General features: G+C 47.7%; 1 protein-coding gene across 5 annotated transcripts in view; it reads right to left on the bottom strand.

Moving 5' to 3' along the window:
- Positions 1-14,805, bottom strand: part of Tbc1d16 (TBC1 domain family member 16) — an 84,964-nt gene that overhangs the window by 13,476 nt on the left and 56,683 nt on the right. For 4 of the 5 annotated variants that reach the window (XM_034505821.2, XM_034505822.2, XM_076935370.1 and 1 more), the window contains exons 4-5: positions 1,114-1,275; positions 162-309 (exon numbers count right to left, since the gene is read on the bottom strand). In XM_034505821.2, coding sequence (XP_034361712.1) covers positions 162-309; positions 1,114-1,275 — 310 coding nt within the window. The remainder of the gene's footprint in view (positions 1-161; positions 310-1,113; positions 1,276-14,805) is intronic. The other variant, XM_076935371.1, reaches the window with a different exon arrangement.

The following is a 14,805-nucleotide window of genomic DNA, read 5'->3' as shown; positions in this document are numbered from 1 at the left end:
TCCTCAGAGGGGAATCCCCAGAGCCAGACCCTTCCCCCCCCACCCCCCGAAAAAAGGTGTGATGGGACAGTCCCAGACCCTCAGGGGTTGGCATCCTGAAGAAGAGCTTCCATCCCCTCACTGTAACCAACCATGTCCCACCCCACTGTCGGCTGGGCTACCTGGTCCCTGAGGTGTGTTTCCGTGCAGAATTTCCATTGCTGGAACACCTCGGAGAGCTTGTCCAGGCCGCCATGGTGAAAGTGAAAAATCTTGTATTGACTCTCTCGGCTGGCCACCACCAGCTGGCCACTCGTGCAAGCCTCGTCACTGAAGGGCCACGGGGCGGGGGAGGGGTGAACGCATTAACACAGGTTTTGATTTCCGAGTTTAATCAGAGCCCGCTGTCAGCCACCTCAGGCAGGAAACAGTGAGTCCCGAGGGAGTCTGGCTGCTTGTGTGGGGGAGCAGAGTCAACAAAACTCAGTACCCCCTCTACCTAGGAAACAAAGCAGCTGGATCCAGAGGCCCCTGGCCGGCCATTCCTGAGCTGTCCTGGAGACCTGGAGGCGTTTGTTGGGGCCGGCTTGCTGGATGGAGATCTCAATCCCATAAGGGGTTCCTCAAGCCTCCTCTAATCTCATGGCTGGATCATAAGAGGACAGAGGAGAGGGCCTCCCAAAATCTCTTTCAAGACTGTTACCCCAACCACCTCAGCACCCTCAGGGGAAGGCTGTAATGTAGGTCTGGGGTTCCTACAGGTACTTTTGGCCAGTGCTGACTTGGGCTGATGTGGGAAACCACAGTCAGGAGGCTGCAACTGGGGTTTATAAAGGAAAAGTACAGCAGTCTGCAGCGCCCGCCTGCTGGGCTTTCTTTCCTGAAGGCCATCCTTTGCCTGAGGATGAGCAGGGTGTTGGGCGGCCTCAGGTGGGAGACCACGGATGACCATAGGTGGGGCAGGGAAGAAACTGCTAGCATTGGCTAGACCAGTTGCAGCCCTCTGCTGCACATGAGACTGGAAACGCACATGGCTGTATGTGCCCCCATATGTGTGCTTACGCATACATACATGCATGCACATACATGTAGACACACATACATGCTCCCAGGAAGCAGAGGAGAGGGTCTTACCTGAAGAAGAGACGCAGGGAACGCATATGGCCCAGGTCCACTCGGAACACACCGCAGATCTGCTCCAGAGCACATCCCCGCTGTGGCTCATCCCAGCGAGGCGTCTGCAGGAGGCCATTGCTGTCAGGGAACCGTAGGTTGGCATCGGAGCTGGAGGGGGAGCTGGTGGGGGAGGTGGTGTGAGGTTGGCTCATTTGTGTGCTATGCTCTCCCAGGGAAAGGACAGGGAGGGGGGCTGCATAACATACACCCTGAGCTTAAATACAGAGGACGCAATGAAACGCGCCCTAAGGAAACTGAGGTCCAGATGTCAGTGAACAAGCCATTGAGAGAGCAGATCCCAGCCCTCTTTGAGAACAGTGATATTCTGGTTTGAATGGAAAAGTGGTTTTTTGTTTGTTTTATTGTTTTGTTTTTTCATGAGCCGACTCTGCAGTACCTTATATAGGTAGTAGGTTTTGTCAGGACGGCAGAGAAGAGCTCAAATCCTCTCCTGAGTGACCTAAGGTGAGTTACCAGGCCTCTCTGAGCCTTTACATCTTATTTATAAAACGGAGGTAGCAACAGAATATGTGTGGAGCAATTGTGAAGTCCCTGAGGCCTGTGAAGGACAGCTGCCTGTCAGTCTTGGACAGGATGGGGCTTCCACATAGGCTTAGATTTCTTCTCCGTTTCTTAAAGACAATGGTTACCAGAGGATACACAGGGGTTACTAATATTAACTGACTGACTGACTGACTGACTGACTGACTGACTGACTAATATAACTAACTTAACTAATATTAACTATAAGTATCCGTAATGACTTGTGGACGGACGTGGGCTTGGCCACTTCCCATGTGCTGTGGGGCAGACTGTGTGTAAAGGCCGGAGTCAACATTGGGGTTCTTCCTCCATCCCAAAGTGACCCTGGAGCTCATTGTTTGGCCATACTGGCTGCCCTGCTCAAGTCCCAGGGTTTCTCTTGCTTCTGCTTTCCCCAGCACTGAGGAAACAGTGTGTGGTAAATGATCTGCTATTTATTTATTTATCTATCTTTCATGTATTACACACCAACCAAACTTCCATCCCCTACCCCTTCTCCTCTCCTCTCCCCCAGATCTTCTTCTGTTTCCCTTCAGAAAAGAGCAAGCCTCCCAGGGATCTCAACCAAACTCCGCAAAACAAGTCATGATAAGACTAGGCATAAGTCCTCTTATCAAGGCTGGATGAGTCAACCCAGTAGGAGGAAAAGGATCCCCAAAGCAGGCAAAAGAGTCAGAGACACCCCAACTCCCACTGTTAGGAGTCTACAAGAACACTAGGTGTCCTTACATAAGTGCTAGGAACCAAACCCAGCAGGCACTTTACCCCTGAGTCCTGTGCCCAGCCCTCGTGTGTTTTTACAACACATGATCTTATTACATGAGGACTGGGATTACCCCACTGTTCAGAAAGTGAAACTAAGGCCCAGAGGGGCTATGTAATTTCCCTAAGGTCACACAGCTTGCAACCAGTGGAGCCTCGCCTGGAACCTGAGGTCTGTCCTCCAAGTGTGCAGTATGCTATATGCTCCCTTGTCATCTTACTTCAAAAAAAAAATCCCACTGATTATTTACATGTTCTTTCACAAAATATTTAATTATTCAGTTTTGGGCATTGCTGGTTAAATCCTGGAGATGCAGCAGTGGTGTTCTGCAGTCAGTAGCTAAGGTATTGTCTCAGCAAAGGCAAGAGTCAGTTTCCGGCCTTGTGCTGACTCAGCACAGTCAGTAACTGCTCTCTGCTAGAGCAGAAGACCCAGTGTCTGTCTACCACCCAGTGAACAGTTCCCTTGGAAGCCTGGGTCTAGTTCCTTCCGTCTCAGCCATCAAGGAGAGAGTAGAGCCCTTCACAGTACCCAGAATGCCTGGCCAGTGTGAATCCCAACCTGTGTCAGGAAGTCATCCCAGCAGGGTCCTCCCTTAGGCCCAGGATGCACCCTCTTCTTCCTGAGTGGACCCTGCTTCTTTCTGTACTCTGTAAAGTCCTCATCCACAGTCTAGGTGAGAGTCTGCCAAGAGTCGCTGCCTACTGCATCCTGCATGCCATCCGTAAGCTATGTGCAAAGCGGCTGGGTCTGTCCCTGGCATGCTCCTCTTCGATTGCTACCGGGTCACTAGAACGTTCTACAACACCATTCTCCAGCCTCCCAGAACCCCACAGAGCAGGCATCGGAGCCAGGCCACAAGCAGAGGCCCCTGCTGGTCCCTGGGAGTAGGGAGTGGTGCAGGAGCTAAGATGTTTCTGGAACACAATGGTTATGTGGGCAGGCTTCCTGCCCTGATGTCAATATGGCAACATAGGAAGAGGAGAGCTATGCAGACAGTTAAAATACCAGCGTTTACCAGGAGCTGGCGGAGAGGAGACACACCGTGGAGCACGGGACAATGCAAGCCTCTGTATGACACCACAGGGTCGTTTGTCCCAAACCAGAGAGCAAGACAATGCCTTGTGCAAACTGTGGACTTTGTCAGTGTGGCCCGTCCACGATCTCATGGCTGATGCTGATGCTGACGCTGGGGAGTCTGGGTCCCCATGGCACCAAGGACACAGGAGAAATCTCTGCAATGAACCTGAAACAACCAAGCTAAAAGTCTATCATGCTAGGTGCGGTGGTGCGAGTCCATAAGGCCAAGCTCCAGAAACAGAAGGAGGGAGGAGCCTGAAGGTAGCATGGATGAGCCACACAGGGAGTTGGAAGCTAACCTGGGCTACATGAGATTCTGACTCAAAAAAAAAAAAGTATACAAATGAACAAATAAATGTATATTAATAATGATAATAGTAAAATGAAGAGCAAACTGGTCACTATATATGCTAAAGATTAATATTGTTAATATATTAAAACACACATAAATTATAGAAGTGAATTCCACACAGGACAATGTCAAAAGTAAGAGACAATTTATTGGAGAATACACAAAAACCATTTTTTTTTACTCTTTTTAAATGGTTTTTACTATATTTACCCATATCTAGAGTAATAAAATAAATTCAAGTACTAAAGAAGACTGTTCTGAAGGTAGATATTAAATTGGTGGTAATTCAAAGATTGTAAAATCTTAGCTGGGGCCAGAGATGGCTCACAGTTAAGTGTGAATCCTGTTCTCATAGCAGATCCAAGTTCAGTTCCCAGCACCCACATCAGGCCGCTCACAACTCCCTGCCACTCCCTGTAACTCCAGTTTCAGGGGACCATCATCTGGCATTCTCCTCTGGCCTCTGTGAGCACCCATACTCATATATAGAAAAATTCATGGCTAGGAATAAAAAATAAATACTTAGAATCTTTACTGGGGGGAAGGTGACATGTGCCTGTAATTCCAGAACTTGAGAGGGATCGGGGTTGAAGTCATCCTGGAGGCCGGGACAGAGCACCTGAGACCCTATCTCAAAAACAAACCAAACAGACAAACAAATATGATGATGATAAAAACAATTTAGGTTAAAACATCTGTGTGTTTTAACCATTTTCTTTCCTTTCTAGCAATTAATTCAAGGATAACAGTCACGGAATCACATACACGAAGAGATACAGGATATCCTATTGGCAAAATTGACAAAACCCAGAAACCAGGAACAGAGGAGACCGTTCTCAGAAGAGGAAGGACACTGTGCACACTCTACAGCTAATGTACTTAGCGGAGAAAGATGGAATTGTTTCCCTCAAAAACAGAAGCTTATGGCTAACACTGGTTGCTCTTACAGAGGACCGCAGTTTGAGTCCCAGCACCTATATCATGGGTCACAACCATCTGTAACTCCTGTTCCATGGGATCCAATATCTTCTGACCTCCAAGGCACCAGACATGCACACGGTACACAGACAGACGTGTTGGCCAAACACCCATACACGCAAAATAAATCAATCAATCAAAAATAAACAACTAAAATTAAATTAAAACAAGCCAGGAGCTAGGTAACGGCTCTGGCTTCCGCCGGTATCCTGCATCCTCCAGTGCCCGCCCTCACCTCTGCACAAGACAGGAAGAGGAAGAAGGACCACAACGATGGGAGGAGAGATCGAGCAGAGGATGTGACTGTTTATGTGAAGCCTCTCTGGGGAATTATAAAACAACTCTTAGAGCCAGTGAGTGAACTCAGAGAGTTTATAGGCTAGGAGGTTAATAGAGAAGAACAGAGCCCCCATGCTTGAATCATCCAGACACAACTGGAAAACGGAAGAGCACATTTAACATACACCAGAAATGAAACCATGGCCGAGGGGGGCAGCTCAGTGCATAAAGCCTTGCCGTGGAAGCACAGCAATGAGAGTTTGGACCCCCAGAACCCAAATAAAACCCAACAACACCCCAGTGCTTGGGAGGTGGAACGGGGATTCCGGGAGCAAGCTGACTGGCCTGCCAAGCAGAAGCAGGGAACTCTGGGGTTCAGTGAGAGACCAGGAGGAGCCTGATGAAGGAAGACACGAGATGTCAACCTCACATGCATGCTCACATGCCACTGAACACATACATGCACCAGCAAACAGAGATCACAGATAAGACCTCCCCACACTAAAAACATACGGCTGCTGAGAGAAATCGAGCGATCAGCGAGAGAAGACACACCACGTCCACGTTCTCAATGGGCATGTCTCCACTGGATGTCTCCACAAGACAAATTAAAGTCAACTCCCTCGTGCCACACCCCAAAGTTAGCTCAAGATAGATTATAGATCATAATGTGAAAACGGTAAACCTGGGGCACTCCCTGACCACCACCGCTGTTGAGTTAATGGGGTGGCCCAGCAGGTAAAGTTTCTTGCCATGAAGTCTGACGACTTGAGTTGGATCTGTAGGACCCATATGGTGGAGAGAGAACCGACTCCTGCAGATTGTCTTCTGACCTCCACACATGCCCTGAGGCTTGCGTGTACAGCCCCAAGCAAACACACAAATTAATAAATGTAATTAAAATATAATCATAATATAAAGCCAAGCCCCCTGTATCAGTATCAGTAATCTCAAAGATAGTCTGCCATCTGAGATCTTGCAACAGGGCAGGCAGGGTTTGGCTCACGCCCTACAAACCACAAAGGTAGTAAAAGCAGAAAACTTCTTTTCAAAGCACCCTCATCAAAGGAAAAAGAGAAAGAAAGAAAGAAAGAAAGAAAGAAAGAAAGAAAGAAAGAAAGAAAGAAAGTCACAGCCTGAGAGAAAATTCCCACAAAACATATGTCCAACTGAACTCATGTCTTGAATATTTATAAGAAATTCTAAAATACAGTCTCAGCCGGGCAAGGCTGCAGAGGTTTGCAATCCTGATCTTGGGGAGGCTGAGGCAGGAAGACTGCGTTCAAGGGCAGCCTGGGGCAAGCGGCAAGGCTCGCTTGCACAGTCAGACAGTGCATTCCTCGGTGCTGTGTGGGAAGAAACAGTTACTTAGGCCAATGCGTACAGTGCTCTAAGTGTGAGAACTGAGACCCAGAACAACACAGCCGAAAAGATTAGCAGTGTGGTAGGTACATAGACCACGAAAGGCACACAGTGACAAAGGCTGGGCCACAGACACACAGACAACACAGCACAGGCAAAATTATTACACTGAGCAAAGGAAGCCAGGCCAGAACAGAGCATCACTGTGTGATGCCATCTGCACACAAACGTGCCCAAAGGACTAACCCCCAAATGACAGAAACTGAAGTGTGTGTGTAGTATGTGTGTGTGTATGTGTAGTGTGTATGTGGTATATGTGCATGTGTAGTGTGTGTGTGTGTGTGATGTATGTGGTATGTGTAGTGTATGTGTGTGATGTGTATGTGTGATGTATATGTGGTATGTGTGCATACGCAGTATGTGTATGGTGTATGTGTGCATGTGTAGTGTGTGTGTGTGTGTGTGTGTGGTATGTGTGCATATGTAGTGTGTGTGTGATGTATGTGTGCATGTGTAGTGTGTATTGCGTGTGCATGTGTGGTGAGTATGTGTTATGTGTGCATATGTAGTGTGTGTGGGGTGTATGATGTATGTGTGTGTATGCGGTGTGTGTGGTGTCTGTGTGTATGAGTGTGTGCACTTGCAAGTGTGTGTGGTGTATGTGGTATGTATGGTATGTGTGTGTGTGCATGTGTGTATGTGTGGTTTGTATGTGGTATGTGTGCATATGTAGTGTGTGTGGGGTGTATGGTGTATGTGTGTGTATGTGGTGTGTGTGGTGTATGTGGTATGTATGGTATGTGTGTGTATGGTGTATGAGTGCATGTGTATGTGTGGTGTGTATGTGGTATGTGTGCATATGTAGTGTGTGTGGGGTGTATGGTGTATGTGTGTGTATGTGATGTGTGTGGTATCTGTGTGTTTATGAGTGTGTGTGGTGTACGTGGTATGTATGGTATGTGTGTGTGTAGTGTGTGTGTAGTGTGTGTGTGTGTGTGTGTGTGTGTGTGTACATGCATTCTTGAGTATGTTTTACTGGGGACTGGGGGACTGGGCCCACATCCTTAGGGAAGCTGTCACAGAGCTACGCACCAGCCCTCTTTACCTTTTACTCGAGACAGGGTCTTGCTGAGTTTTCATGTTATTTTGAAGTTTCAGTCCCCCATCTCAGCCTCCTGAGTAACTGGGACCACAGGTTTGTACAAACTGGCCTGACTTCTAATTTTGCTGTTGTTGTCAAAATACCAAATTCTCTGAGTTAAGCAATTTTTGGATTTTTAAATATTATTTTATGTGTGCATGTGTTTCACCTGCATGTATATCACCACATGCTTGTCTCATTCCCAAGGTGGTTAGGAGAGGGCACTGGATCCCCTAGAACAGAGGCTACAGCCAGCTGTGAACAGTTATATGGGTGTCGGGAATCGAACCCAGGTCCTCTACAGGAACATTCAGTGCTTTTAACCACAAAAGCAACCCCGCCAGGACCCTGGCTTAAGCATCTGTAAGAGCAGTGTTCAGTGGTGCAAAGTGAATCACAGAACTATGCAGCCACCCTCGCCCTCCCCGGAACACGAGGTTGTGTAAGACAGAGGTGCTACCTAAGACATTCTTTACCACCCCTGCCTTCTGGTTGCCCTGCGACATCATCCTACGCTCTGTGTACATGAACCTGGCTGCCCCAAGAGCCACATCCGGGTGGTGGCTGCAGCGCTGGCCCTTCTGCGACTAGAGTGTTTCACTGCGTATGCGATCGATCATCAAGGCTCTCTAAGGGACAGTGACATTCCGTGAAGCGGACAGACCTCACTGTTCACTGTGCTTGTCTGTTTGTCTGTCCACTCTGTCCCTGATGCTTCTCTGACGTGAGCATCCCCTCAAGTCTCTGCTATCTGATCTTTTGGGTACACGCCCTGAAGAGGAATTTCTAAAAACTGAGTGCTGTTTTTAGATTTTCGGAGGAAGTGCCCCCCAACCACCATTTCCAACAGAAGTGGGACCCTGAAGTTTTGGGTAGCTTTCCTCGGTGACACCTGTCCTCCTGCTTGCTGGCTGTTTGAGTATCTTTGAAGAAATGTCTCATTTTGTGGCTTTAGAATGTCTGTATGTCCCGGATATTAATCTCGTACTAGATGTGTGATTTCTAAGTTTATTTTCCTTCGCACATTCTGTGGGTTTCGTTTCTGCATTGTGTTTGATGTGCAAACTTAAAAAAAAAAAAAAACTTCGAATTCTGATTTGCCTACTTTCCTTTCGTGGGCTTGTGTCTTTGGCTCACTCAGTGTCACTGGAGACGGCACTTCTTCTCTGAGATATGGTGGGGCTACACAGTGATGACCACACAGCCAACACTGGCCAAACTGCGTGCTTCAGACACGCAAGAGTTACTGAACAGCAGTTACAATCCAGTAGAGCTTTTTGGATAGTTTTTTTTTTATTATTTCTTATAATTTTACTTATTTTTAACTTTTGTTTTTTGTATAGGAATGTCCTGCCTGCATGCATGTCTGTGCACCACATGTACGGATGATGCCCTCAGAGGCCAGAAGGTGGCGCTGGATCTCCCAGAACTGGAGTTAAAGATGGTTGTGGGTTGCTCTGTAGGTACTGAAAAATCAAACCTGGGTCTGAACCATTAAATCATCTCCCCAGCCCAGATTTAATTTATTTTGAATTAGGTGTGTGTGTGTGTGTGTGTGTGTGTGTGTGTGTGTGTGTGTTCACATGAATCCAGTGCCTGCTGAGGTCAAAGAGAGCATCAGTTCCCCTGGGGCTGGAGTCACAGGGATCTGTGAGCTGCCTGACATGATGCTGGGAACCAAACCTGGGTCTTGTACCAGAGCCACAAGTGCTCTTAACCGCTGAGCCACGTCTCCAGTTCCCCAACAGAGGCTTTTAGACACCCACCAATATCAGCTCAGTGTCACTACCAGATTTCCAAGCATGGGCATTATTTTCACATATGGTGGCAAGGTCAGAGGGCACCACACCATTAAGTTGTTATAAAACGTTTCATAAAAGTATTTAAGTATTTTATTTAATAAAAATGTTCATAGCATACATCAAATGAAGAATATGACATTCAGTGCTGTCAACATGACATCATATAAAATATAGCCTCACTGATTTATCCGTACACGTATGCTACGGATGTTATAATCACGGACGTTTCTAGTTGTTCTTTGTTTTTTCAGATTTCCTAATCGGCATAGTGCATCAGTTTATCAATACCACTAAGCCAATCTGCTATGTTCTTATCTTTGTTATTACATGAAGCCTGGATTTCCATTTATATTAGAAAATAAAATGATACTTCAGAAAAGAAAGGAAAGGGAGGCAGGCTGGCAATCTGAGCACTGGGGGAGCTGGAGGCAGGAGGATGGGGAGTTCAAGGTCATCCTTGGCTATATAGCAAGTTCAAGGCCAGCCTGAGCTATAAGAGACCTCGTCTCAGATGCACGAAGAAAAGAAAGGGAGGAGTGAAGAGACACTAGCTGTCCCATGGCTGCCATTCTCCAGTCCCCAAGGCTGAGAGAGGCTTTGCTAACCCTGCTCATGGACTAAAAATATCAAGAATGTCACAGGTAAATGGCAATACAGGATGTGTGACCACATAGCTCAGGAGACTCTCCACTCAGGAGAGGAGTCGATCCTGCCCAAGCTACAAGTCTGTTCTAAAAGAAGCCCCCCAGAGAGTGCACCACTCCCCACGTCACTCTGCACACTCAGCTGAGAAATGGCTTCCAGTCATTTTGGTCACCAGTAACTCTGCCCCTTGGCCTGGCACCCACAGGCTCCGCAGCCAGTCAGACCCTTCTTCACTCTTCTCCCATATGTGTTTCTGAGGGCCATGGTTAGAAATGGCCTCCAGAGCCAGCTCAAAATTACAAGAGTGAATCTTCACAGTTCTGGGGACCAGGAAGGGGAGGCCAAAGTGTGAACAGGGCCACACATGGTCTACAAAAATCTGGGGAAGGCTCCCTTCTGGGTGATGGAGGCACTCAGAATCCATCCAGGAACAAAGCAATCCTGTAGCAAATCTTGGCTGCCTTTGCATAGACGCCCACAGGTTGACACAAAAATGTACAGGGGGGACACAAGAGGATTTGGAAGAGTTGGAATATAAGAACACAGGGTACTGGGACCTTCCTAAACCCGAGAACTTACAAAGCACAGTTATCAGGATGGCGTGGTCCCGGCGTACGGGAAACAATGTATAATAAGCAGGACCAAGAGTCAGACACGAGCCCTGGTGTTGACAGTCAATGGGTTCCGAAGAGAACACCTCAATAATCCAGCAGAGAGAAGAAGAAACTTCAACAAACATCACTGGGATAGTCAGCATCCCACACAGGAGAGAAAGAAATTAGAATATGTATCACAGCACCTACCAAGAGTGGCTCAACGGCTGGGTAAACGCGCCCTCGCAGCCTCATTCAAAATAAATAAATAAATAAATAAATAAATAAATAAATAAATAAATAAAGGCAGACATGGAAGACGTGGGGTGATTTCATTTATATAAAACATCCGGACTAGCAATTCAAGAGATAGGAAACAGCTGTGCTGCTGTGGCCTGAGGGGACACGGAATTGAGAGACTGGCATGGGGCTTCTCTTTGGGACGGTGGGAAGTTCTGGAATTAGACAGTGGTGAGAATGCACAGCTCCATGGACGCACTGTGTGCCACAGGAGTATTCTCATACATGGATGTACTGTGTGTCACGGGAGTGTTCTACATGTCATACTACATGGATGTAGCACATGAAATGGGAGTATTCTCACACTACATGGATGTACCATGTGAAATGGGAGTATTCTCACACTACATAGATGTACCATGTGCCCCAGTAGTATTCTCACACTACATGGATGTAGCATGTGAAATGGGAGTATTCTCACACTACATGGATGTACCATGTGCCCCAGGAGTATTCTCACACTACATGAATGTACCATGTGCCCCAGGAGTATTCTCACACTACATGGATGTAGCATGTGAAATGGGAGTATTCTCACACTACATGGATGTAGCATGTGAAATGGGAGTATTCTCACACTACATGGATGTAGCATGTGACCCAGGAGTATTCTCACACTACATGGATGTAGCATGTGAAGTGGGAGTATTATCACACAATATGGATTCTCAACATATATAATCTCCAACAGGGGCCCCTGGACCCCTCTCTCCTCAGTTACCTGAACTAAGTTAACCTCAAAAGCATTTTTTTTTTAATTTTACAAAACCTTTGAAAGGTCTCCGTTGACCTCAGGACAATGAGCACGGCACCTACGTAGCTGCTTCCTATTGACAGGGGCTGAGGGGGCCACACTGAACCAGCACCCAGGTGGGTTGTTTAGTGCTAGGAGGCCCAGAGGGGCCTGGGACCAGCCATTTGTGAGAAGGGATCCTGGGGGTGGGACAGCCGACAATCCCATGGGTGAGATCGCCCAGACATGAGGAAAAGCACCAGTCCCTTTAATTTGCCCTACTGTGGGATATGGCCTACTGTGAGACATGGCCCCCATGGAACAGAAACTTGAGTAGCTGGTGAGTCACTCAGTTCACCTCCCCTCCTGCTCTCTTGTAGAAATGACTTCAAACAGCAAGTAATTTTTACATTAAACTGCCCTTCTATATTTGTTACTTGACTGATATTTACAAGTAATAAATAAATTTATTGTTTTGGGGGTTGAAAATTAACAAAATAGGACCATGGAGAAGGACCAGTGAATGAAAGGTTGCCATGAAATATTTCTATCAGTAAAATGCTATTTTTAATTCCTAGAGTCAAGGTGAGTTTTAATCCCTAGAACCCACATACAGTCCAACACAACAACAACACACGTCTGTAATCCCAGGGTTCCTGGGGCAGGACTGGAGGCAGACCCAAGAGGCTCCCTGGAAGCTGGTGGGTCAGCTAGCCTGGTGTCTGCAGAGATGAATCACCAGAGACCCTGACTCGAACTAGGTAGGAGGCAAAGAGATAGCCATCATTATCCTGTGATCTCCACAGGTGTTCCACACCAGTGTGTGTGTGTGTGTGTGTGTGTGTGTGTGTGTCTGTGCGCGCGCGCGCGCACTCACGCACACAAACACATATAAACAAAGATGAAAATTCACAAAAACATTGACAAGCAGACTTACGGCTTGGTTCATGCAACCCCAGGGGGTCCCTTTGTCAGTTTTCTGGTGATTATTCCCTTAAACCACATTTCTATGTTTAGACACAGTCAAAGGACTCTTTCCACAGTTTGTAGACACTGTCTCAGGATATACCTAGCCTCGTCTTTATCAGAGCTGTACCCTCAGAATCAACTAAGCAGGAGTTCGAAGTATTTGGGAAAGGGTTACAGTGTGGAAAATGTGCCTAGCACACACAAGATCCTGGCCCCCAGCCTCTCCCTAAACATACAAAGGGAATATTTTTGTACTTATGTACACAAAACATTTACAGATTTTTTTTCTGGTCACAACGCCTTAAGCAACACACATAGTAGGTATTTGCAGCATCTACACTCTTGGAGAATTTATGAGTCCAACTTGGATTCTGGGCAAACAAGGCATTATTATATATAAAGCCTCAGGCATTTGCAGATTTGGAGATCTGTACCTGGGATCCTGGCCTCCATCCCCTGTGATACTGAAAGGTGACAGGGAAGGTACTTCAGCAAAGGCTCCATCGGGTGGGTGGGTCAACTGTCTCTCCGCATGGGTCAGCACCACCAATGAAGGAGTGAAGGCAGGCCACACCCCGGAAACAAGATTACCTGAAGCTGGTCAGAGAATAGGGGCGTGTTGGGTGGTCAGGTGAAGCATCCGATGGAAAGGGATGTTACAGGTTTCATCCTGGAGGTGGGGGTACAGGGGAAACCATTGCTATTTTGAGGAGTGGAAGGCACAAGGCATACTTGGGGACAGAAGAGGACACGAGGGTCAATGAGTGCACCAGAGAAGGGCCCTGCGAGGCCGTGTGTGTGGAGCATCTATGTATATGTAGTATGTGTGGCGTATGCTTCCATGTGGTATGTGTAGTATGTACCTGTATGTGGCGTATATGTATGTGGTGTGTGTGATGTATGTCTGTAGTTTATGTAGTGTGAAGTGTGCATAGTGTGTGCAGTGTGTGTGTATGTATGTATAGTGTGTGTGTGTGTGTAGTGTCTGCGTCTGTGTAGTGTGTGTGTGCATATGTGTTGTATAGGTATGGGCAGCCATGTCTGTCTTCCACCATAATTCTGCATCTTATCTTTTGAGCTAGTTTCCCACTGAACCTATGGCCTCCAGTTGGCTAGACTGGCTGGCTATCCGGGGAACTCTGGAGACCCACCCATGCCTGCCTCCCTGCGGCTGGGGTTCAGATGAGCGTGATTCAAACTCAGTTCCTCATGCTGGGGAAGCAGCACTTTACTGAATGAAAGCTCTGAAAAGTGTCACCTGAGGGAACGGGGTGGGAGCTGGAGCCAGCAGATGTGCCCGTGCCCATGGCTGCCAGCTGCCAGAAACTGGGCGCAGCCAAGTGTCCGCTGGGGGGAAGCAAATGGGCAGAAAAGTGTGTGGGGCTGGAGAGTGGGTAAAGGCCCCAAGCCTAATGAGTCTGACGCCTGCGCCTACAGAATAAAAAGACAGACCCAACCTCTGCCATCCTCCTCGGCCGTCCACTCACACAGGCACACTGTAAACATCCACACAGAGAGCAGGGTGGGGTGGCTCGTCCCTCTATCAACTTCAGGATTTAGGACCATACTTTTGGGTGTCACCACATGGGTATTCTCAGAGGTTTAAGCAAGGAAGGACAACTCACCCTGCACGTGGGCAGCCCTACCAGAGGGCTGGCATCTGAGTGTGAGATGGTGGGCCAACTTGGTAGGTTGACTGGGTTCAGAGTCTCCAGCACCTGGGCACTGCTCCCTGCCAGATTCCTGGCCCAGAACACGTGCCACACTTCTCACATAAGGAAACATGACCTGTGGTCACATAGGCCCAGAACAGAGCTCTCCATGCTAATGAGGTACCTAGAGGCCCTGAGGGTTTAGCCAATAAGCTTCCCTTCCTGGACATTCCTCCCTACAAAAGATATTTAATCTCTGGTCCACCCTGAGGAGGTGGTGCATGCCCATTTTCCATGATGACCAGTCAAAAACCAGTTTGGAACCAAGGAATATCTCTCTCATCAAGAACTACTGTAGGGAGCACGGAGAAGGCCTCTGCCTACAGAGCCACAGCCTAAATTTCTCGTAGGAGGCCTCTCTGTGCTCCCAGACAACCGCCACCAAGCTAAGGACAATC

This window comes from Arvicanthis niloticus, chromosome 6 (assembly GCF_011762505.2).
Source record: "Arvicanthis niloticus isolate mArvNil1 chromosome 6, mArvNil1.pat.X, whole genome shotgun sequence".
Taxonomy (NCBI): domain Eukaryota; kingdom Metazoa; phylum Chordata; class Mammalia; order Rodentia; family Muridae; genus Arvicanthis; species Arvicanthis niloticus.
The sequence above is the reverse complement of the archived record's forward strand: the minus strand, read 5'-3'. Positions and strand labels throughout refer to the sequence as shown.